Consider the following 25,496-nt stretch of genomic DNA (forward strand, 5'->3'; position numbering starts at 1 on the left):
GTCGAGTGGCGTCCAAATTTGATCGATGGACTAAATTTGTATAATTGTAAAAGGTTTAGAACTAAGTTGGCCAAAGAAAAAGTTTATGACTAAATTGATACAATTACAATAGGTTTAGGACTTTTTTTATTATTCTCCCATTGAAAAGTTATGGTATTCAACTAAATAATTTTTTAAAGGTCATGGACTCAAGTGATCAATTGAAAGTATAGCTTATAATGCACACGATAAACTATAAATCTTTTTAAAATAATATATGCCCAAACTCGTACTCTTGTAGATTTTGAGCACTTGCCCGTAAAACTCTATGGAAATTTTTTTTTAAAAAAGTTGATATTAAGGCTACCGTGATGGATCAAGTGTATAGTAAACTTATTTTAATATTGAATTTTATTAGTTGATGTTACTATTGAATGTTGATTTTGACCAAAATCCATGCTTCACTTTTGGAACACCGCTTTCATTCGTTCAAGCACGAGTTTTCAACATCAAGACGATTACCAAACGAGAAAGAAAAGGCTAATGACAACACCCGTAAAATTGTTTTTCCAAATTGTTGGTAGTTGATAAGTTGGAAGGTTCTCTAAATTGAAGTCAATCGTTTAGAAAGAATAATGCTAGATGTAAATAACAATCTAATAAATATTAGCACAACTATCTTTTGTACATTAAATTCATTCAATGCACCGCCACATAATATATATATATATATATATATATATATGTGTGTGTAGAGAGAGATAATCTAAAATATGTAAGTCAAATATATGTGTAATTTATCATAATTTTGACTCTTTAATCATAATGCACCATGTGGTCCAATCAAGCCAGTTGCTTCACGTGATCCAAATTAATAGATTTATGATTGGATTAACATCCGTATATTAGGTTTATCTATAACATAATTGAGTTTCACAGTAATCCATGTAAAGCATGGGCAACACCACTAGTCTTTTATGTAATACCAGCACGATAGGTAATGGAAGGATGATGAATAAACTTATGATATATCATCACGTATTAGACTGCACGTGAAAATGAGGTAAAAATTCAGCATATAAGATGTTGAACAAGGCATGCAAGTAGATGGATATATAAACACTGTCCATCACTCGGAGTATAAATGTCATCGCTCGCAACCTACACAATAAGATTGGAGAGTTGCCGAAATCCTTAGGGACTTCTTGCAGGTTTTCTTTTCGTACATGATGTCAATTGAATCAGCAAACAGGAGGGTGATATTTTTTCAATGAAGTAGCACAAAGGCAAGATCCCTTAAATGGTATGAGAACTTTCCACATGTTTTTGTGCCCATTGTTTGGCATTCAAGATTTAAGTTGGAGGAATTTGAAACGCTAATTGGTCCATACTACGAAAATATAGGGCTAGGCAATGACGTCCAGGTGGAGTAGCTATTGGAGACGATGAGGAATTGGCTCCTAAATCTGTATGATACATATGCCTATCAATTTGATAAGATGAACTCCAACCCATGGCTGGAGATAGCGCCGGCTTTAAGCATTGAGGAGAAGTCTCTTGGCCATTGCTTTGTAAAATAAAGAACAAGCCATTGGCTTTCACTAGCTCTTCGTCTCATCGTCATTTACAAATGAGGTCAAGATGTACTTCACAACGACCTACTCCAAGTACATTGAAAGAGTTGGAGAAGACAACATTGATATTCTGAAGTGGTGGCAGAGCGAAGCTCCATGTTTCTCGATTCTTCTCACCATGACTCATGACTTGCTAACCTCACGGGGCATGATACCATAGTTCATGTTCAGTGCTAGTCAGCGGATTATGAAAGAGATAGTTGTAGCTTGACTACAAAAATTACAGAAATAGTTATCTGCAAGCATGATTGATTATTGCAAAAATTGACTCCATTAAAGATGCCCAATGCAAAGAAGAGGACAACGACGCACTTTATGATCTGAATCTTGGTGAGGGCACAACGCCAATCCACCGAATAAATTAGCCATTCTTGGGTGTAGTTCATTTTTAATCTTTATTGGGGCACTCATACATGTAATTTTTATTCCTAATTGGAAGATGTACTTATTCGCGTTTAATTGAATAAGTATCTTCATTAATTTTCCTCAATAACTATATGAATTATATTTTATGTTATAAAACGAAAAGAAAACTGGCAACAAAAATGGCTACATTTTCTAGCTGTTGAACCAATGACTATAACTTCGACCAAAAAATAAAATAAAATCAACCACTATAATTAAAAAAGAAAAAAAAAACTACACATTACCAATTGGCGTATAAGCAGAGCACCAACTCTGTATTACATATCCACAAATCACTATTCACGAACCTCTTGTAAATCGACATTCATAAGTTCAGAATTCTTACACTCTTCACATTACCAATCCAACCAAATAACATATGGCCAGTTTGAACGTCTAATGTACTCAAGTTGGATAATCGACTGAGAGGAAATGGCATCAGCAAATGGTAATTGTTCAAACATATTCACCAAACTTTTGCATATAATCCAAACAAGGGGACGGGCCATATGTGATGGCACAAGGAGCACAATTGCCATCAAGAGGAGCGTGTGGGTAGCACCGAGTTAACCGGGGAAGTGTAGCTATGTCCAATCAAATTTTAATAGTATTAGCATATTAGTATATCATGTTTAAATGTATTATGCAATCTCTTAATTATCCTAGATGTTATTGTATTTCCATTTATCACAGTTATCACAATTCACAAATTCAACTCTATTTTTTTAATTTCTCTTTATAAAGAATTATTATTTCTATATTATTTTGAAAAAGGGCTTGACCCAACCTTAGCGAGCCCAGATCGTTGGTTTAGCATGGCACAATTATGCGCTGGGTCCAACGTTGCTTGGCTCGGTAGCCACCCCCATGTACAATGTTTCAACACATTCCTTTGGCACCATATTGATCACCTTCGTCACATTATTTACGGAATTAACCAATTGAATAATACTTTTTATCGAAAAGTTATATTCTATCTAACCTCCATTCTATTAATGGTTAATACCGAAAAAAAGAAGCTGAAATCGGTACATCTATGATAAGTTTATCCTAAATTAATATTTTAACTATCAAAAACCATAAATTAATATACATGTGATAAATTTATTCCAAACTAATTTTTTAATCGTTAAAACTATAAATCGACATATTTATAATAAATTTATCCCCCTTAATTTCTGTTAAATTATATTAGTACTACAAAAATCACAAACTAATACACTTGTGATAAATAGAGGATAAAACCTAAAGCCGGTATATCCGTTAATTGTCATGTGTTATTTAATTCAAAAATTTGATAATAAAATTTAATGGAAATCAACAAAGTGAATTTATTACGTATATATCAATTTGAGATTTTTTTGCAGTTAAAAATTAATTTTTGATAAATTTATCACAGATATATCGGTTTGAATTTTTCATGATGAATTAATCAGTATGAAAGTTCAACACGCCACAGCCCTCGTGCAAGAGTAAAAGTTGTGGAGGAAATAGATTTCCACAATCTAAAGTATGAAAACAAAACACGTCACAGCCCTCAAGCAAGAGTAGAAGTTGTGGACAAAATAGATTTCCACAAAGTATGCCTTTCGACATTAATCAAAGAAAGACCCGAAACACCCAATAAAAAGAAAAACTAAGAAAAATGGATTCTCCAAATCTCCGTCTCTTGCTTCTTCTCGTGTTTGCTTCCGCCATTAGTGCCCAAGATTACACGCCACACGCGATCTGTGCCACCACCAGCAACTTCACCGCCAACAGCACCTACCAAACCACCCTCACCACCCTCCTCTCCTCCATCTCCACCACCAACTCCGTGCCCCTCAAGTACGGCTTCTTCAACGCCTCCTCCGCCGTCTCCGGCACCTCCCAAACCATCTATGTCATTGGCTCCTGCCGCGGCAACCTCACCGCGAGAGCTGCGCGCCTGCCTCGATGCCTCGGCCTCGACATCCGCCGCCTCTGCCCCCTCCGTAAGGAGGCAAAGGTTTCTACGGAACCGCACCCTTCGGTACAAAAACGCCTCAATCTTTGGCGAAGTTGTGGTCGACCCCGACTACCCGTTGTACAACCCGAATAACGTCTCGAGCCCGGACACGTACAACGCGGAACCGATGAAGCTGCTAGGTAGGCTGCAGGGCGAGGCCGCGGGTGGCGGCTCACCGAGGAAGTATTGAAATAGCTAGTACGAGTACCTAGAGGGGGTGAATAGGTATATAAAAAAATTTCTCGAAGCTTGCACGATATTTAGACAATTAAAGAATTTGCAACAGTTAAAAATTCAATCACAAGATTGAGTAAGGGAAAGAGAGAATTGAACACTCGCTTTATAGTGGTTTGGCTTGATTCAAGCCTACATCCACTCTTTTCGCACCGACAGCCGATTGGCTGGATTCCACTATGATCAAAGAGTTGTTACAGTGTTGATCTTCCTTGATTTCTAGGTGTAGATGATCTACCACACTCGCTCAAGGCGTTACCAAGTATAAACACTCTCTGTGTACAATTTCGCTCGCCTCGACTAACAATCAAGGATCTTCGAGACTGGAATTTTTCTATCGATCACACACTTAAAACAACTAGAACATCTTCCTTTTATATTCCTTCATGCCATCATAGCCGTTGGCACTTACCAAAGGAATTCCTCCAATCTACCCGTTGGACGGAATCAATCAAGAAGATCATCCGAGCTATTTAAGGAATCGATGATAGCCCATCAATCCGTTCGCCCATACAATCGGGATCTCGGTTTCAAGAATAGAATAATCCAAGATTATTCCGTCGACCATCGGATCTTCAATTGATCTTAGATAAGAATTAAAGAATCCGAAATGATTATCCAACCAAAGAATCTATTCCAGAGGATAGAATCAAATCCTCAACCATAAACCTCGACTTTGGATTCTCTTCAACACCGGGATTAGAAAGACTCACAAGTGAGAATAATTTTGAGTCTTGAGTCTTGAGTCTTGAGTCTTGAGTCTTGAGATAACAAAGTCTTGAGACTATAAAAGCTTGAGACTTTAACTATCGATATCCAAACTTAGACTGATAGAAATGTTTTGTCACTTCAAAATATTCTGGAAAGATTTCTCCAACAAGTATGCGGCAGGGAACACCTCAGTAGGGTTCGACGTGATCTATGCAATGGTGCAGTGCACACCGGACTTGACGGAGCAGCGATGCATTGACTGCCTGGTGAAAGTCATCTCGAGGCTCGCGGGCTGCTGTGCCGGGAGGATAGGAGTGAATTACATGGCGCCGAGTTGCCAGTTCCGGTATGAGACCAGTTATCGGTTCCTCAACCCCATCGGCGAGCCACTTCCGCAATTGCCTCCACCACCGCCTCCACCACCAGGTACATTGGCTCTTGTCTTGGAGTTAGGTACACGGGGTTTGTGTTTTTATTTTTCTACAATCCAAGTGGATTATGATCATCTGAATTATCAATTATGTGGATTCCACTTGAGATTCACACCGTTAATCGTTCAATGAGCTAAATCTACATGCTCTATTTACCATGCAACTTCTGTTTGGATCGATATATGGTCTATAGACCACACAATATTGTTTGTCCGCGTTGGATATTTGCTTTTTTGCTAAATTATGGTTCGGTCCATTTATTCAGTAAAAGTGGGCATGAGTCCATGTCTTTATCTTGGCTAATAGTCAACTAACCTAGTCACTTTATCACAACTTATGACAATCATAGCTCTCAAGCTGTCACATGAGATATTTAATTTAATAATAGCAGATGTTCGTTGCTTCTCATCATTCAGTCACCACCAATTTGATGTTTCGCATCAATGCAGAAAGTTTTTTCAACAATGAAAGAATCTTTGCTTGACGAAATCAAGAAATCCGAGTAAACTTACCTTGAGTTATCGAAGAATGGCGTGATGTATATTTTTCACATCGTAACCTGTGGTGCGTTCTGTCTTCTTGTTATATGTTTGCAACATGCGTTTCGTTTCCGCATTCAGATTGCTGCTCTAATAATTTCTCCAGTGTATTACTCAGTAATCAGTTAGTAATGATCAAAAATTGCTCTTGCAGGTGGAAAGGGCAATTCGACGGGGACCGTGATCATTGCGGCCGCCACAAGTTTTTCTGCAGGACTTGTTATCGGCATTCTCATACTCTTGATAGAGAAATGGAAGAAGCAGCAGCGCGGAGAAAGAATTGAAGGTGAGTTTTTGCATTTTGGCATTTGAACATCAACTGATAGGAGGTTAAAAAGATCACGAAAATAATGAAGTTGACCAATTACTACGGCGTTTGCACCAGAAAAATAGCAAGAGCTGCACGGGTTGAGAATTTCGAAAAAACATGGAATTGATAGTTCCATCTTTTCCTTTCATGCGTACTGCTCGTACATGCCCATGTACACATTTCTCATTGTCCATAGTTACCATTGGCTGATTATGCAGGCCAAAATAGCAAGTTGAATGCTGGTGCAATTATATAATCTAAAAGTTTGTGAGACTTTCATTAAGAAAACCATGAAAAGAAAATGATTCTCTCTAGGTGAAGTTGAGGATGAAATTAACACGGTGGCGTCACTGCAATTTGATTTCGGCACTATCAGAGCAGCAACTGATAACTTCTCTAATTCCCGAAAGCTTGGACAAGGCGGTTTTGGTGCTGTTTACATGGTAATAATTGACAAAGCATCCTCCAGTCTCTTGTATTCAGAATTTTAGCAATAAAATGGTCACAGATGACATCAATTTGATTCTCTTTGAAATGCTTCAATGTACCAATCAATACTCACATGGACCTACTTTGATGAAAATTTAGGGCCGGCTCTCCAACGGACTGGACATCGCAGTGAAACGACTGTCCAGTAATTCCAGCCAAGGTGAAGTAGAATTCATGAACGAGGTCATGTTACTAACTAGGCTACAACATAGGAACTTAGTTAGGCTCTTAGGTTTCTGTCTAGAAGGAGTCGAACGACTTCTCATTTACGAATTTCTGCCCAATTCGAGCCTTGACCAGATCATAATCGGTATGTTTCTTGGGTTTCATTCATGAAATTAGATCCTCATGAATTGAATAAGGGACATCTTATGTAATGTGATTTTGCCAAAATGTAGATCCTGTGAAGCGTGCAAATCTCTTTGGGATACGCGTCACAAGATAATAATGGGTGTCGCTCGAGGGCTGCTTTACCTACATGAAGACTCTCGACTTCGTATCATCCATCGAGATCTCAAAGCCAGTAACATTTTATTGGACTCAGATATGAATCCTAAGATATCAGATTTTGGTATGGCGAGGCTGTTTGATTTGAACCAAACTCAAGCTGAGACAAACCAAATCGTGGGGACCTAGTAAGTGCATCAACATCCTAGAGTTAACACTTACTAAAAGAACAAAGGCATACTATAGAGCTAATATAATGGACTTATTGTGATGCACAGCGGATATATGGCACCAGAGTATGCGATGCACGGAAACTTCTCAATCAAGTCAGATGTATTTAGTTTCGGAGTGCTGGTTTTGGAGATTGTCAGTGGTCAGAGGAACAATCTTTTTCATATGGGCGATGACTCAGAGGTCCTTATAAGCTATGTGAGTATAAGAACATACCTTCTCATTTCGGATAATATTCTAGAGATCAATTTGCTCAATGTTTGTCAAATGTTTCTAGGTTTGAAAGAATTGGAAGGAAGGATCAATATCAAACATTATCGATCCCCCTATAACTTCTGGTTTGAGTATCGAAATTGAGAGGTGCATCCACATTGGTCTACTATGTGTCCAAGAAAACGTGGCTCGCCGACCAACAATGGCATCGGTCCTTCTCATGCTTAACAGCCACTCAGTCACTCTCCAAGTGCCCTCGAGACCTGCATTCTTTATGCATGGTGGCATAGAATCTGATATGTCATCCATGCAGGATTACAATACAATTCGAGGGTATCTGAGATTGAGAGATCAAGCAGCAAATCGAACCTGAACTCGAAAACGAGGCCTCTATGACCGAGCCATATCCACGTTAGCCTTGAAAAACAGGAGCTCAGCGTGCCCTCCACTTTAATTTTTGTGTTTGTTATGGTTTTTTTTTTTTATCATCACATGCCTGTGTTTTAATTGTTCCTCTAGATTAGTAAAGACTTATCTGGCTTCATCGGCTTGGGATCAGATCCAGACTCGTAGAATGTTGGAAGTTAAGGATGCTCACAAATAGTTGCCTTACACTTCATGTGAAAAGACAAGAACAGCCAGAACAACTTGCTCTTACAAAATCCAATAGGTCCGAGGATTCATACCACATGTCCTGGTGTTGTTTGGTTTTAATTAATTGTTATGGATGTATGGAGGCGCTTGTCCTTTCTCGTTTGATATTGGAAATATAAACTATGAAAATATATAAATATTAAGTTTGTTGCATTTTTTTTTTTTTTTTTTGTAACCTATGATCCGTGGGCCAGCCTTTCGCTACGCTATTCGGCAACCCATGGCCGTAGTTTCTTGCATATTTGTTTGGCTGGCTTAAAGCCAATATTTATTCAATCAAACCAATGACAGAACAAATCAATAGCAAATTATGTTTTTTCATCGAACATTGATATTGTCAGAGTTTGAGTTAAAAATATGACTTCTATAACAGAATATGTTCTCTTTATGTACTTTTACCAAGATCACGTACCAAAGTCCACTTTCTACTTTTCTTTTAAGGATTGGACTTGGTTAAATGGGCGTAAATTTGAAATATATTTTAACACCTCAACTTGTTCATTGTAAATATAAAATGTAAATTAAATTGATTGGGCAGGAAATTTATTATGAATTGTTTGAAATGCTTTTAAGACCAACATCATAGTCCCTAATACTCAAAATTTGAAAGAAAAAAAAAAAAGAAAATGGCAAGACTAGTACTCTAGATTACAGATCATGAGATAAAATCAATACAATCCTTTGATTATTCTTCCAATAATTACGATCATTCCTCTCTTCTAATCATTAGCGTTTGTTAGGAGAAATTAGGACATAAGAGAATTTTTTAAAAGTGTATCTAATCTTATTTTAATGGACGGAAAGAGACACAGAAAATATTATAAGAGGTTAGAAGGGATTTTTTCTTTTTGTCTAAAGAAATTTATATTTATTGTTCAAAAGGATAAATAATAAGTACATAGTTTTTATGATAAAGCAAATCGAGATAGAGCAAGAATACTAAAAAGCAAAGCCAAATCCAGTAAACAAGGAAGATCAACGGAGCATCAACAAAGTTAAGCACACACTTGTTCAACAAGAATGGATCTATCAAGCAAAATAATCGGTCACCGATCACTGGATTCCGTGTCTTTGTTAGTGATGAGCACATGCCAGAAATTCTTTTTCCAATAACCACAACATTACCAATTGGTGGTGCGCACCTAAGTTTGGCTTTCTCACCACCACCATACTAAGACAACCAAAATAGGTTGAACAAACACAGATCTAACATATGGAGGAACAAATCTTCATGATTCAACGAGACGTCAAAACTCTTGTGATCATTATTGAAGCTTAAGGTAGAGAACCTGTACACAAACAAAGTAGAAGAGTATCGAATCCCCAAAAGTATATTTATTAAACTCCCAAATCTAGAGTTAGATCAGGAGAGTTCAACCTCTTAAATCAAGAATTAGATCGGGAAAAGAGAGCTCACAAATCTAAATTGAGAGAGAATAAAAGGTAAAAAAAAAAAAAAAACAAAACAATAAAATGCAAACAAAATCAACAAAAGAGAGGAGAGAGCAAAACTAGCTCAAAACCTCCCATGATTAGAAGGGATTGATAAAGCCAATTTTATGAACATTTTAAAATTCTTCGAACCTCTCCAAATAAAAAAATTTGTATATTAACAAACAAATTTATTCTTTTTCTCACTTATACCTTACGTCTATTTCTAGAAACATAACAAAGATATTATTTTCCTTTCTTTTCCCTCACTAATATCCAAACACCATATCAACTCAATTTCTGTATATCGTCTCTGTTCTTTTCTCATCATTATTGAGATCCCTTCTTTCCTTTCGAATTATACACCCCAAGTGAGATTATTCTAATATAGAAATTCTCTTCCCTTTGTAGTCCATGGTGAAATAATGAGTCGCATCAGGCGACATATTAATTTTAGGGCAAATGCTGTTGCTGGAATCATACACCACAAATTGAAACCCTCGATGAGCAACTTCACTGCACATGAAATTATCATAGCATTACGCCATCTGGCAGTAAAGTCAATTGGAAAAGGAACTGTTGTTAGTCGAGTCAGCGAATAGAGACGTAGAAAGAAAGAAACAAAAGCGGAAGCGTTTTTCTTCCATGTGCACTCAATTCCCAGATGGGTCACCCCATAGGACGACCGACGTGCCGTGGTGGCTACTTTAAATTGCGTAGAAGACTCATCAATTGGGTCATGGGAGGAAGCCTCCCCATGACCAAAGTCTTGCAGACTGTCGTTGTTTGGGGTTTGAAAAAAAAAAAAAAGATATTTCAAGAGATAAGGAAATATGGAGCAAGGATAGAATTATTGAAGGAATGTATTTCTGCTAATTGTTTGCAAGAGCGAAACACAGAAATTATGTGAAAGAATTAAGAATTACTTTGTCTGAAAAGAGGAATAAATTGAGAGGAAAGCAAATATTTGTACGTAAATGATATATGTGCCATTGAGTAAGAGAATGTAATAGTGCAGTAAATATCTAGGAAAAGTGCACCAAAATTCATAAAACTTGTCACAAAAGTGTAATTGTATACTAGAACTTTCAGATAGTGCAATATAATCCTAAAACTTGTAATACTAGTGCAATTAAGTTTTTGCCTTAGCTCTGTCCAAATTGATGGATAGAAAAGGATGAAATGATATAATTTTATTTATTAATTTTCTCTCTATTATGTGGTGGTTTATTTAACTATGTCTTCCATGATATATTAAAACGATGTTAGTTTGTCCCTGTAACATTTCAAAATGGCATCGTCTCGTAATTACATCTCCAAATGGGATGCCCCGGTCATCTTCTCCGCGCGAGCCCTACATGCAAGAATCGACATTTAGAGGAAAAAAAGCGAGGGCATTGGAGGGAACGAAGATTCCTTCACATAATGCGCATCAAGCATTCGCTCCATTGTCATGCTGCATTTGACTTTGGAATCCAGACGTACTGCATTTAGGGTCTTCCGAAAATTGGTGTTTTTTGTATGGCCAGAATCTTCAATTTTTTGGACCACTTGCTTTGTTTATGCAAATTATAAAAAGGTATTCCTCACGTAGTTTTGGTCCTTTGCAGGTCTAAAGGCCGACCAGTACCACAATGTCTCTGCTATAGTTTTCTTTGGTCCTTTGAATGCGGAAGTGAAAGAGACAATGTTATCGAAATAGACCTAGATTAGGGTTCACTCTTTCATATTACTGACCCTATTGTGACAGAGGTTTGGTGTAAAATTGTTAAACTCTGTTACAGAGTTCCTACAAATAATACTTTCAAAGATGGTCTTAGGTTGTTAAGAGATAACTTTGCAGTGATTGATTTCATATATCATCATCTATATTGTGAAATCATTGACCTAATCGATATTTATGGTGATGATGATAGACAAATGTTGAGATTGGGGGAACTCAAAGCAAATGGAAGGTCTAGATAATGTCAATGTGGAAAGGGTTGCATACGCGGCTAGTAATGTGGTTGTATATGTGGTTGGAAATACGGATGATGATGGGAGCCGGATTGAGGTTGGTAATGAAGATTTGGATCATCCTGCAGCTAATTTGGTGGACGTGGAATATGTGAGTAATAATTATAATCTTGAAAAGATTGAAGCAAGGAGAAAGGTAAAGGAATATTCAACGAGAGGTTCAACACTAGGCTAACACAAGATCAAGTGGAATCTCCCTATCGGAGGGTAGCTCCCAAAGAGAGTTATTAACTGATTCTCGAGTTTTGGATGCTTTGGGTACCAAACAGAGTATTATGATTTAGATGGGGAAAGAAAGTTTTCATTCATATTTAAATAATGAGGATTAAGAGGGGGAAAATATTGTTCTTTCAATCAGGAGAAATAGGTTACCAACTACTCCTCGGTCTGCCAAACAAAGCGTCATGATTCAAATGAGGAAGAAAGTCGTTACTCAAGTTTAAATAATATGGAAATTCCTATGGCCATTTGATCGGGCAAGACTACAAAGCTGGGGTCTAAATTAGTGGCACAGGTACCAAAATTCACAGAAAGTCTGTCTTGAACAAGAGTTGCCACCGCATGCCCTGCAAATTACTACATATTCGAAGAATGATTTGCTATTGCTTTCAGTAATAAATGACCCGAATAAATTCTTGCCCTATACTTTATAGTATGGATGTTAAATAATCGGTGCTTGCACATACATAGGTAATTTAACGCTTATAAAAGAAATTCATGCCCATGAATTACACCATTGTTCTAATTCACAACCTTGATCTACAAGTTACAATGCTCTTAGAAAAAGGATCATGATAATTGTGAACTACTCTACAATGAAGTAATTATATGTTCCTAAGAGCGGTGTATTGAAACTTGCACGTGTGTATTTATTTATTCAATGCTAGTTCGTGAGTAACCAATAAAAGAACGATTGAATGCAAGTGTAAGCTGTACTGAAAAGTCCCACATCCAAAAATTAGTGCGTTATATGTGTATTAATTCTATTGCATGTTCACAGTAATAATATCGTGTGGTAATTTCTCATTTCGTCTTTTTTTTTGAGCTGAACAAACTAGTTCACATCCTTTAAGTCAATTCACTTGAAAGTATTTCCAATGGCATATGGAAGGGACTATTTGTACAAATCATCCACCAAATTTTCATACAAATTGCTTAAATACATGTAAACGCGTTACATAATGTTGCAGTGATGCGCATAGACGTAACATTGTCACCGTAGGCAACAGTAACATTAAAACTATCACTACACATTATTTTAGATGGTGGGAAATGTGATTTCATGTTTTATTTTGCCCTAGACAAAAGAAAATATAGGCAATGTCTTTTCCAAGAGCCCGTGAAGAAGAAGGTACAAAAGATGTGAATTATACCACCGGCCATGGTGGCTTGACTGGGTAGGCTTCTTGACCCTTTGCATAGGAGGGGAAGAGGTTCTGCAACGCAAGGGAGCTGGCAGGAGATGTTAGGTGTTTTAAGAGTGATGCCGTGGTGGTGGGTCTTGTGCTAATTTTTCTTACGGTGCGACTGATCCCTCCTCCTATCTCTAAAAAAAAAAAAAGATGTGAATTATGGAATGGGTTGACTGACCCACCAATTCTTGACCTTTTCCTAATTTCGGGGCTGAACGAAATCAGTGGACTCGATTGATTTCCTTTCCACAACCCAATTATTCCTTTAATTTTTCTTGATCCCTACAAAGAAGGAAATTGAGAATTGAACTTTCGCACTAGGCAAAATGGCAAACACAATTATTCGAGTGTGTGACATCACCTCGATTTTCCTTTGTGAAACCATTGCCGCTTACGATTTGAGTAAGAAATTCATATGTGCAGAATTTGATGTCAATGTTTTTCTTTTTTGCCATGTCCGAAGAAACTCCCACTAACTTCCAACCATATCTCTAATTGATGAGTTTATAAATATAGACATCGCATGAATTTTATTTTGATTTAATATTTACCATTAACTTTCATAATTTATAATTCATCAATTAGACATGTGGCGGGAGGACTCCTATCAAGGTTAGAGGAAAATATTGTCTGTTTTTTCTTTTTCATTTTACATCAAAGGACTTCATCCTTATTTAGGCATACTATATAATGTGTAAGGTTCATCTTTAAAAATTCAAAAACACCTTGATATCGATTTTTCCTCGTAGTAACCAACCAAAAAGCTTGTAATCCCACACTCAATGTGAAAATATATTTTTTTTTCTAGATCGTATGTAACTTCAATCACTATTGTAAAGAAGAATTTATATAACATACACCATCATATATCCAACTAACAACGTGAGAGAGAAGGAAAGCTCTATGACTTTGAGTTTATACTTGAGCTGTTAAGGGTTAGAGTTATTATAGATGAAGCCAAATATTTTTAGGGACTTTTTTGTCTTTTCTATCAGATTTGCTTTTAGATTAATAAAAAATTATTTTAGAAAAAAATTCAGAAAATAAAATGACTGAATGTTGAATAATAATAAATTCTAATCGTCGTAGAAGATCATTTATCTAAATAAGTTGACTATACTCTCTATTTTGAAATAATAATAAAAATGATAATTTATTATGTATATAGAAATTTTTTTATCTATTATACAACGTGTCTTAATGTATCGAATTCTCAATTTTTTATTTAGAAATGACACGTCAGCGTGTTGTATTGTGTCGTGTTGTGTCGTGTATTGCATATTCATATTGATGTTACATAACTTATAATCCTCATGGGATCCTATCAAGTTGTTTCTTCACGTGGTCTGACAAAGCAAATAAATCGCATTCTGGCAGCCCCGACTATAGGTACCAAAGTTCCAAACTCATCCATGATAGCTAGATGCACGCGTTGCTCCTACGACCAACTTTGGCCCCGTTGAGAGCGACCACCCGTTTGTGAATTTGCTTAGCTTGGAAAATGGATGGTGAATCCTCAGCCACACATCTTGGATGAGAGAGACGGGGATTTGTGTCTTGCTTGGAAAATTCCTAGTTCTTCTGTTTGAGAAGGAATGCTAGCACCACCCTTTGTGGAAGGAAAAGTATCCCGCGCGATTAAAGCCCCCACAGTTGTTCTAGTTTCTTGATTATGAAAATGCGCTTTCACATGGGCCACTTCCTGTGTAGGTCTTGTAATGGTCTTCTTCCTTTTTCGTTCTCATCTACTTCAATCTCTATGAACCACTTTTTTTTTTTTTTTTTGCTCCATTTACTACTAAAATCCAACCATGACCTCCACTGAGGACGGCTCCGTCTCATCTTCAACAATGGAGCTGAAGCAGCCAGCATCCACCATGTCTGCACAGCCTCCTTCAATCTGTCCTTTTCTTCTCCGTCTTACTTCTGTCCTTCTCTGTCTTCTCTAATTACCTTTTGTTAAAATATGTCTCGAGTTTAAGCCCAATGCAAAATTACGAATATTCCGAATTGGATATGTTGTGGATGTTCAAATCGAGCAAAGAAGATCCGAAGATCAACTTCCCAAATTTGAATCTGCGTTGGAGAGTCTGGCTGTTAAAATAGGAAAGTCCAACTTTGACTAGGACTTGGATTTTTGTTTAAAATATACAAAGATATGTTTTGGATAGGAAACAAAATCCTATGAGAAGTTGGCAAAAGAATAAGAGTTTTACTTATATATAGACTTAAGGCCATGGGTGATAGATGTGGATCACAAGTTGTTTTGAAGCGCCACGTGAGTGCTTGGTGTTCCGCCATTGATCGTGAAGAATTGGTCTTGAAGCACCGCCTCGTTGTCGAGTGCTTGGGAGGGATTTTCTATGTCGTGAATTACATCCAAGAAGGTTTAGTGTTAAAGCCAATTAAATCTTGTGGTAAGATTTGCGTGTAATTTCTTCGTGAGATTGAGATATTATTTCTTGAGGAATTTCGGGGCTAAACACTGTGTGTGTTATTGGGTGTAATTGGGGCTTGGAAAACACCGAGAGAGTGTTTGAGTGACTCGAGTGTGTAATCTCTTTGTATCGCTTGATCTATAGTGAAATTCGCTGCTGCTCTCCCCGTGGACGTAGGTCTTTACGATCGAACCCCGTAAATCTGGTGTCCGATTTATTTTCTTTTTCTGTCTATATTATTGTTCGATCGCTCACCTTATCTCAACAAGTGGTATCGAGCCAGGCTTGGCTAAATTGAAGCGAATCGATAGCAACAGAAGAAGTAAAAGTGAGAATCGACAGATTTGATGGGAAGGATTTTAGTTTCTAGAAGATGCAGATTGAAGATTATCTTTATCGATGAAACTACACTTGCCCTTGTCTGGGGAGAAACTAGCGACGATGAAGCAAACTGATTGGGATTTGCTAGATAGACAAGCTATGGGTGTTATTTGACCGACGTTGGCTTGTAATGTTGCGTTTAACATCCTGAAGGAAAAGACCACCGCTGATTTGATGCAAGCCCCTGTCGGATATGTACGAGAAGCCCTCTGCGATCAACAAGGTCTGTTTGATGCGACGTCCGTTTAACTTGAAGATGAAAGAAGGCGCGTCGCTTGCAGATCATATCAATGAATTCAATGTGATTGTTAGTCAATTGAGTTTAGTTGAGATTGATTTTGAAGATGAGGTATGTGCTTTGATTCTATTATCCTCATTGCCTAATAGTTGGAATACTACCATTACTACTGTTAGTAATTCCTCTAGGTCAACAAGTTTGACGTTTGATGGGATTCGAGATTTGATTCTGAGCGAGGATATTCGTAGAAGAGAATCTGGTGAATCTGCATCTACTACTCTAGTAGGTGAAAATAGAGGAAGATCTCGTAACACGTGTGGGTAATGGTAGTACTAATATGAACAGACGTAGCCAATCTAGGACTACTAATGTTGTCTTTGGAGCTATGGCAAGAGGGGACATCTTAGAAGGGATTGCCTTAAGCTGAAGAACGAAAAGGGTAAAGGAATTATGGTTGATTCTGCAGATAATGTTGCAGCTGTAACAGATAATGCCGATTATGTCTTGTCTCTGTCACTAATAATTCATCGCTTGATGGATGGATTATGGATTCTGGTTGTTCTTTTCATGTCACACCAAATAAAAACTGGTTTATCACTTATCGGTGCACGGGTAGTAGTAAAGTTCAGTTAGGGAACAATGCTGAGTGCAATGTTGTGGGTGTTGGTGATGTTAAAATCAGAATGCATGATGGTATCGTGAGGACATTGACTGGAGTGAGGCATGTTCTAGAATTGAAAAAGAACTTAATTTCCTTGGGTGCCCTAGATTCAGCTAGTTGTAGGTATTCTTCAAAAGGTGGAGTTTTGAAGGTTGTTCGAGGTGCCCTGGTGATAATGAAAGGAATCAAGCACAATGGCATGTATAAACTTCAAGGTGAGACAGTGATAAATTTCGCTGCGAGACGTCGAATGCATCTGTTCGAGAGTCTATTGACTGCTCAAGGAAGACTGGGTGTTTGTGCCAATGCACAAGTTTGCTGCTAGTGTTAGGATCTCGCAGTCAAAAGCTTTGATCGAGACGAAGACTGGTAAGTCGATCAAGCATGTGCGGATTGACAATAGCATGGAGTTATGCTCGGAGCTGACAAATAAATTCTACATGAAAGAGAGCATAGTGAAACACCGCACTAGTGCTAGTAAATCACAATAATTTGCAGAATTGATGAGCAGAAGATTACTAGAGATGGCCCGAAAAAATTATCTCTAGTGCTGGTATTGCTAGGAGAATCCTAGCTGATATGCTAAGTACGGTAAACTACCTGGTGAATAGATCCCCATCAACTTTGCTATTGAATGGCGGACTCCTAAAGAAGTGTGGTCGGTAACGTTGCTGGTTATTCTATCATTAGAATGTTATGTTGCCCGTACTATTTTCAAGTGAGTGGTGGTAAGCTCGATGGGAGGGCAAGGTGCATATTTCATGGCTATGCACAAGGTGAGCGAGGCGATCGGTTGTGGTGCCTAGATATAAATTCACTGTTAACAGCGAGAAGTTACTTTTGACGAGTCTCCGGTACTTCGGCTAGGAGTGATTATAGCAAGTGTTCAAACGGATCTGAACGGTGTTCAGCTTGAGGTGGAGTTGCGACCAGAAACTCCTGAGGTAGCGAGTACGAGTACTAGCAAAGTAATCAACACAGATGGTGCTCATAGCGAGGTGGAGCCTATAGAGCCAATGGTTGTTGTAACTGCTGAAATTAACAAGGTATGTATTCAATCTCCTTACGAGATATGGATGCAACAATGGTTTTGCTTTATCTGCGGTTAAGGAGGTTATGTCGGAAAATCCTTGTGGAGCAGTTAAAGGTGCATGTGGAGTTGGTATTTTGATGAGGTCCTCGGTTATGGCGAAGTTCAAACGAGGCTTGGACTTGCACAATATCTGTGGTGGTTGAGTCCATTGGGGGCTAGGGAAAGTAGCAGCGAGTTTGAATTTTTACGAAGCGATTGCGACTTAGCTCAAACGTCGAGCCAAGGTCGAGATTGTTAAAATATGTCTCGAGTTTAAGCCCAATGCAAAATTACGAATATTCCGAATTGGATATGTTGTGGATGTTCGAAGTCGAGCAAAGAAGATCCGAAGATCAACTTCCCAAATTTGAATCTGCGTTGGAGAGTCTGGCTGTTAAAATAGGAAAGTCCAACTTTGACTAGGACTTGGATTTTTGTTTAAAATATACAAAAATATGTTTTGGATAGGAAACAAAATCCTATGAGAAGTTGGCAAAAGAATAAGAGTTTTACTTATATATAGACTTAAGGCCATGGGTGATAGATGTGGATCACAAGTTGTTTTGAAGCGCCACGTGAGTGCTTGGTGTTCCGCCGTTGATCGTGAAGAATTGGTCTTGAGGCATCGCCTCGTTGTCGAGTGCTTGGGAGGGATTTTCTATGTCGTGAATTACATCCAAGAAGGTTTAGTGTTAAAGCCAATTAAATCTTGTGGTAAGATTTGCGTGTAATTCCTTCGTGAGATTGAGATATTATTTCTTGAGGAATTTCGGGGCTAAACACTGTGTGTGTTATTGGGTATAATTGGGGCTTGGAAAACACTGAGAGAGTGTTTGAGTGACTCGAGTGTGTAATCTCTTTGTATCGCTTGATCTATAGTGAAATTCGCTGCTGCTCTCTCCGTGGACGTAGGTCTTTACAACTGAACCACGTAAATCTGGTGTCCGATTTATTTTCTTTTTTTCTGTCTATATTATTGTTCGATCGCTCGCCTTATCTCAACACCTTTCAATCTCTCAAACGCTGAATACTACTACAACACGAGAAACTTCACGGCCGCCAGCACCTACGCCAAGAACTGCGAGCTTGTCCTCTCTTCTCTCCCTAGCGATGTGACTTCAAACCGTGGGTTCTACTCTGGGAAGGTAGGGAACAGCTCGGACGTTGTTTATGTGCTCAGTTTCTGCAGAGGTGACTCTTCGAACAACTCTTGCTTCAAGTGCTTAAGCTCTGCTGCTGAAGATTTGATGATCAAGTGTCCAAACCAAAAAGTTGCGGTCACCTGGGGGACAGGAGAGCCTCCTTGCATCATCATTTACGCTGATGGTCCGATGTACGGCAAGAAGATGACATTTCCGACACTAAAGTCACCTAACGTAGACAACATCACGATGGATCAGAATCAGTTCGATCCAATATGGAGGAACTTTACGGAGGAGCTGGCAACAAGCACTTCGATGGGGACGTCAGAGCTCAAGTTTGCAGCAGGGAGAACGGTGTTGCCGAACTTCCAGACCATGTTCGTGCTGTCACAGTGCAGCCCTGATTTGTCTCAGATTGATTGCCAGAGTTGCCTGTGGGAATGTATAAATGATTTTCAAGATTGTTGCCATGGAAGACGATGCGGGTTTGTTGGCAAGCCGAGCTGCATTTTCCGATGGGACTTGTACCCGTTTTTCAAGTCTGATTCCATCAATCTTCTGCCATGTCCGCCACCACCAACTGCAGTCACCAAGGCCGACCCTGCTGCTCCTCCACCTGCAAATGCACAAGTCACCAATGGTTGGTTCAATTTCAAGGTTACTGCTGATTTTAAATTCATGAAAACCAACTCTCATTCAAAGTCCGCACCTGCTAAGTGGGATAAAGTTTATCCGAGACACATGAAAATTCCTATACATGTATCAATCAACGGTGATTAGTAGAGTTGAATGTTTGGATGTCCATGCCATAGAAAGAATCATTTTTATTCTGAAATGCTAGCAATCAGGAGTTTCGATTTCAAATTGGATTAAACTTATTGCTTGATGTTGGCAGGTAATATCTTGAAGTCATTACGCATTGTGGTTGCTGTGGTAGGTTCGGCAAATTTCTTCGTGCTGGTTATTGTCTCCGTGTGTTGCTTGATTAGAAGGAGAAGAAGTAATCCATGGATGGTTTCATCTGGTTAGTGGATTTGTTGGTAGTTTTGTAGTTGTTATTGACTGACTTCTTATCAAGCCTAGCATAAGGATGGAGTAGTGTGGGAAGGAGAAACGCGTGATTTTGTTTTATATTCCCTTTCTGAGAGACGGTGCAGAATCTAAAACCAATCCCACATTTTTGTTAAATAATTACGAAAACCCAAATGGCATGCTAAGAGCAATAGAATTTTAACTTTTTTTATTTATTTATCGGATTCTGGAGATCTCATGTTGATTGCTCTGCATTTTCTTCAGCAAAAGACGAGGTCAAAACTGCTGAAAGCTTACAGTTCAAAATAAGCGAGATCAGGGCCGCCACAAATTCCTTTGCAGAAGGCAATAAGCTTGGAGAAGGGGGATTCGGGAAAGTGTATCGGGTATAAGAAGTGGGCTATATCTTTCTCTTTTTCTTAAGAATTTTAATGATAAAGTTTCTAATTTGGTCTCTCTAGCTATAAGAATGACTTTGGTCAGCGCTTACTTGTTATCATTAAAGGTATCCACGGCACTCTTGTGTGGACGACGTAAACAAACATTGAATATCGCTTAAAAGTTCAGGAAGTCATTAACCTAAATTAACAAATAAAGGAAATGACGTGAAGAGTTCATGAGACCTTGTCACCATTAACAATTTTTTTCAGGGTAGGCTTCCCAACGGGCAAGAAATAGCTGTGAAGAGGCTATCACAAAGCTCAGGGCAAGGCCTCCAAGAATTTAAGAATGAGATTGTGTTGGTCGCAAGGCTTCAACACCGGAATTTAGTGAGACTGCTTGGATTTTGCTTCGAAGAAGAGGAAAAGCTACTGGTATACGAGCTTATGCCCAACAAAAGTCTTGACTACTTCATGTTCGGTTAGTTCCACTTCACCGGCTTTATGCTCAGCTCTTAAGTTAATGTCCGATATAGATGATTGAGCAAATACTTGTTTACTATATCTTGTATGACATTTCGAATCTAACTCCTAGACTTCCTAGATTATACTTACTCTCATTCACATCCTTAAATCACTACTTAGACCCTGAGAAAAGCAAACAATTGGACTGGCCAAGACGTTACAACATAATATCAGGCATTGCTCAACGGATACTCTATCTTCATGAAGATTCTCGGCTTCGAATCATTCACCGTGATTTAAAAGCTAGCAACATCTTGCTGGACAACAATATGAACCCAAAGATTTTGGATTTTGGCATGGCAAGGATTTTCGGAGTTGATCAAACTAACGCAAGCACTAGAAGAATCGTAGGAACCTAGTAAGTTTTGCATTTTTCCAAGTTTACTACTAGGTTCTTCTGGTTAAGAATTGATAAGGGTATAAGTATAGATGACTGTTATCCATACATTTATGGTTTTGGTGGTGGTTTTCAGCGGTTACATGTCCCCGGAATATGCGATACATGGGCAATTCTCTCAAAAGTCCGATGTTTACAGCTTCAGCGTCCTCCTCCTCGAGATCATTTGCGGCAAGAGGAATGACTACTACTACCAATCTGATGGAGGTGAAGCTCTCGCAAGCTATGTAAGTTTTTTTCATTTTTTTTAAATGATTTAATTGTTTTGTGCTCACAAGCAACGATATTGTTCTGTGGTTCACTTGTTGTGTCCAATTGAACTGCTCTAGGCTTGGAAACATTGGAGGGACAATGTGCCTTGGGAAATCTTGGACCCGGTATTGGGAGAATCTTATTCCGAAGCCAAGTGCTAAGATGCATACACATTGGCTTTCTATGTGTTCGAAGATTCGGCTGATAGACCGACCATGGCAAGCATAGTTCTTGCGTTGAGCAGCCAAGCTCTTAGTCTGCCAAAGCCACGGAACCTGCCTTTTTCCTCCGAAGCTGGACGGAACCACCAAATAACATCATAGCAAATGACCAAGGACATGATCAAAATACCAACGGCTCCACACCTTTGTCGGTCAATGGAGTGTCGATCACAACTCTCCGCTCGATGAAGCACATGAACATCTATTCATGACATGATTTCATCTGCTTCTCAAGCTAATTATGTGGATGTTGCATCCAAAGTACTATTTAGTTTTACATGAACTGTTTGATGAGTGCGGTTGTAGTCACTAATAAACTGGTAGTAAAGCGGTTGTTTTTTTTTTTCTTTGTATCATGAACAACTTTTGTCTCTTAGAAAAAAAAAAATTTAAGTCATGATAAGATATTTATGCTCTCTTTCTCCAACTCTTTTGCCCTTTTCTTATTCTCGAGTTCACACCGGATTTGTTTCTGGTACGAACTTGGACGTTCAAATTTGTTGCTTGCATTTCGCTGATGGTTAGTGTATCGACTGGAGAGATTTCTGCATTAAACCATTTGAGCTTCATACATTTCTTCTAGCTACCCGTTGCCCAATGTTGCCCCCGCCACGCTGAAGCACCATCTTTGGCATTGGCATAATTTCTTTATTACAAAACGCGCTTTTGACTTGAACCAAGCCCAATGTTGGCAAAAAAATCAACAACTAAATTTGAAGATCTTGTGATGGCCTTCGCCTTTATGGTCCCCGATGGTTTTATATGAGATGGGCTTAAGGCCCATCCGCCCATGTTGGGCCTAAAAGCCCAGCCCATAGAATTAGGGCCCGTGGATGGAGGGACGTATAAAAGGGAGGAGAGAGAGGGAGAACGCACTTTTTTGGAATTAACGTACGTCTCCTCTCTTTCAACGTTCTCTCTCCTCCAAGGAATAGTAAGCAAAAAGAAGCGACGCCCGTCTTCCTTCCAAGCGAATTGTCATCATTGGATCAAACAGAATAAATTCTCTTCCTCTTTTCGGTGTTGGTGTTTAATCTGTGGCTAACAAGGTACGCTCGAATCGTGGTGTGCTTTATGATCGGTGATACGTGATTTTCCCCGGGCTTCGCTTCCACATTCGTTTTAGGGGTTCGATTTAGTGTCGAATCCGGTTTTCGGGGATCCGTTATTCTCCACATTGGTATCGAGCCCTAGTTCACGTTTCCCGGACCCGTTTGATGTTTTTTGATTGATTTTTGCAAAACTTTTCGGCCATACGGATCGGGCGAAATCCCAACACCCGAGCGCTGTTCGTCCTTTTTCTGAGTTTCCGTAAGTCGAAATCAATTGAAGGGCACTAGGTGAAAGAGGTCATCGAGGCAAGTCGGCGACATGTCGTGCGCTGCCGAGCAACGCCACATGCGCCTACACGCGTGGCCGAAGGTGCTGCGCATGGGCGCCACGCGCCGGGAGCGCTGCTCGCCCGGCAAGTGCGGCACACGCGCTGGTCGGCGAACCGGCGCGTGCCGACGTCACCGTGACGTCACGGTAACCGTTGGGATGATGTCATTGATGATGTCATCGCCGACAGCCGTTGACCGGCCGTCACCAGCCGGCGACGCGACCTGACGGCGACCCGAACGCACACGCCTGGCTAACGTTTGCGTGACGTCGCCCTCACACGCGGCACGTGCCGGCCGACGTCGCGTGACGTCGGCCCGTGCATGCGCATGGCACGTGCCGGTCGGTTCGTTCGACCGGGCCCGGTCGGTCCGACCGGCCCAACCGGTCCAACCGGTTCGACCTGTGCGCCCGTCGACCCGACCCGTTGACCCGTTGACCCATTGACCTACAGTTGACCATTGACCGACCGTTGACCGTTGACCCGAAAAAAAAAAAAAAAGAAAAAGGAATTTGTTTCTTTTTCACTTATGCTAGTGTGGGTTATAGGTAATCCATTTTTTTTTTTAATTATGCATTTGTTGCATGAATCATGGAAAATTATGTATTTTCTCTTATGTTCATTATGGATTATAAAGTGATCCATTTTTAGTTCTGCATTTGTTGCAAGAACTATGATGCGTTATGCACGAATACCGCAATCCCGAGAACGGACGAGGGAAGTGCAAGACTTAAAAGGTTGATGACAGAGTTAGTTGATTATTAGTGGCATGACGGTGATTTAGTATCACATGTGGTCGGGGTCAATAAGATGATACAAGAAATCATCTGGAATGGTTATCTTATGCCGGATTTTGAGAAGGTGGCAGCTTTGATGAACCCTCTTCCACTTGAATGGCAAGCGGTGTTAGATCGGCTATGGAAGGTCAACATGGTCTCGGGTTATAGGATGCTAGTGGAAGCTTTTGTAAAAGAGTACTATAGGATTGAGTTGGCCAAAACTTCAACCCTTAGATTGAGCGCCACATGGCGTAGAGTAAATGTGCCTTGGTGGCGACATGAAAGCTCTCCAAAAGTTTTTCCATTGATGACAAATGTGCCTTCAGTTTTCTCAAATGTTTTGACTGATAGATTAGAAAGGACATTCCCTACTTATTTCTTAGATTAATTATGTAATGTTTATTACCTGATTGTTGTTGATGTAGCAACTGATATGTTAGTTGTATTATGTGAAAGCATTATTGTTTTATTGGATGTCAATTATTATTTGCTTTTTGTTATTGCTAGTTGCTGTGGGTAGTTAGCTGTGGGTAGTAATAGAAGTTTTTGTAACTTCATAGAATTTATTTGCATAAAACAATTATATTAATAATAATTTTGAGTTAGGATTTTTGGAGGATGATTGGAAACATAGTGACGTTTTGATTCTGAAGCCTTACTTGAAATTATTCATTAATATGATGGGTCTATGCAAATAGGGATACATAAATGATAGGCATTAATAATTCGTGCATATATGTCCGATGTGTTCGGTTCGATGGTTTCAGCAACTAAGAACGTAATTGCTTATATGAACGGCAACAATTGTGAAATATTGAATATGAAGATTCAATATGTGCTAGAAAAGCAAGAAGTACTAGAAGCTCTTGACCATATTATGGATGATTATGAGGATGCCGTGCGCCACCTTGAGCTAGTAGAGGACCGCCTAACGGCATTTGAGTCGAAAATAGACATTTGCAATGCTGGTTCTAGCTCGAAAAGGGCTTTGAGCTCTAAGCGCAAGTGTATTGATTCGTTCAATATGTGGGAATGCAAAGGATCAAGTCCTTATTGCAAGAAATCAAGAGTTAACTAACACAAGAGAGGAAAATGTCCTCAAGTGAAGAAAATGTCAAGGGTGAGGTGTTACAATTGTGACAAAAAGGGTCACTATGCTCGTGACTGTTGTGAGCCAAAGAAGGCAAACACCTTTTGTACATTTGAGAACTTTGCTTATGTATCAAGTTCTGCATTATTGGCTGAATCAAATCATTTGTGAACTGTAGATTTAGAAGCGACAGACCATGTAGCGAATGATAAAGGATCCTTCGTGGAATTCCGACGATATCAAGTAGAATTAAATGGATTTATGTAGGAAATAACTTCAGAGCTGAAGTTAAAGGAATTGGCACCTGCCAATTGAACATGCGTGGTGGACGCACCTTGTTCCTACACGATGTTCTATATGCCCCGTAGATTCGTCGAAATTTAG

The 25,496-nt window shown here is 39.1% G+C and overlaps 1 protein-coding gene and 2 pseudogenes across 1 annotated transcript; all 3 read left to right on the forward strand.

Annotated features, from left to right (window-relative positions):
- Positions 1 to 3,663: 3,663 nt before the first annotated feature.
- Positions 3,664 to 7,983, forward strand: LOC104447674 (annotated as a pseudogene).
- Positions 7,984 to 11,643: 3,660 nt separating this feature from the next.
- Positions 11,644 to 19,600, forward strand: LOC120294034 (cysteine-rich receptor-like protein kinase 14). The gene is made up of 3 exons (XM_039313904.1): positions 11,644 to 11,847; positions 19,059 to 19,497; positions 19,596 to 19,600. The coding sequence occupies exons 1-3, from the start codon at positions 11,644 to 11,646 to the stop codon at positions 19,598 to 19,600; spliced, it is 648 nt and encodes a 215-aa protein (XP_039169838.1).
- Positions 19,601 to 19,628: 28 nt separating this feature from the next.
- LOC104447675 lies at positions 19,629 to 21,964 on the forward strand (annotated as a pseudogene).
- Positions 21,965 to 25,496: the final 3,532 nt, after the last annotated feature.

The sequence above is a fragment of the Eucalyptus grandis genome, chromosome 5 (genome assembly GCF_016545825.1).
Source record: "Eucalyptus grandis isolate ANBG69807.140 chromosome 5, ASM1654582v1, whole genome shotgun sequence".
Taxonomy (NCBI): domain Eukaryota; kingdom Viridiplantae; phylum Streptophyta; class Magnoliopsida; order Myrtales; family Myrtaceae; genus Eucalyptus; species Eucalyptus grandis.

What these genes read in the sequence shown, in the direction of transcription:
- LOC120294034 (XM_039313904.1), top strand. Translation starts at nt 11,644, where the DNA reads ATGGAAGGTCTAGATAATGTCAATGTGGAAAGGGTTGCATACGCGGCT. An exon ending in AGATTGAAGCAAGGAGAAAG is followed by an intron (nt 11,848 to 19,058) that starts GTAAAGGAATAT and finishes TACTCTGGGAAG; the next exon opens with GTAGGGAACAGCTCGGACGT.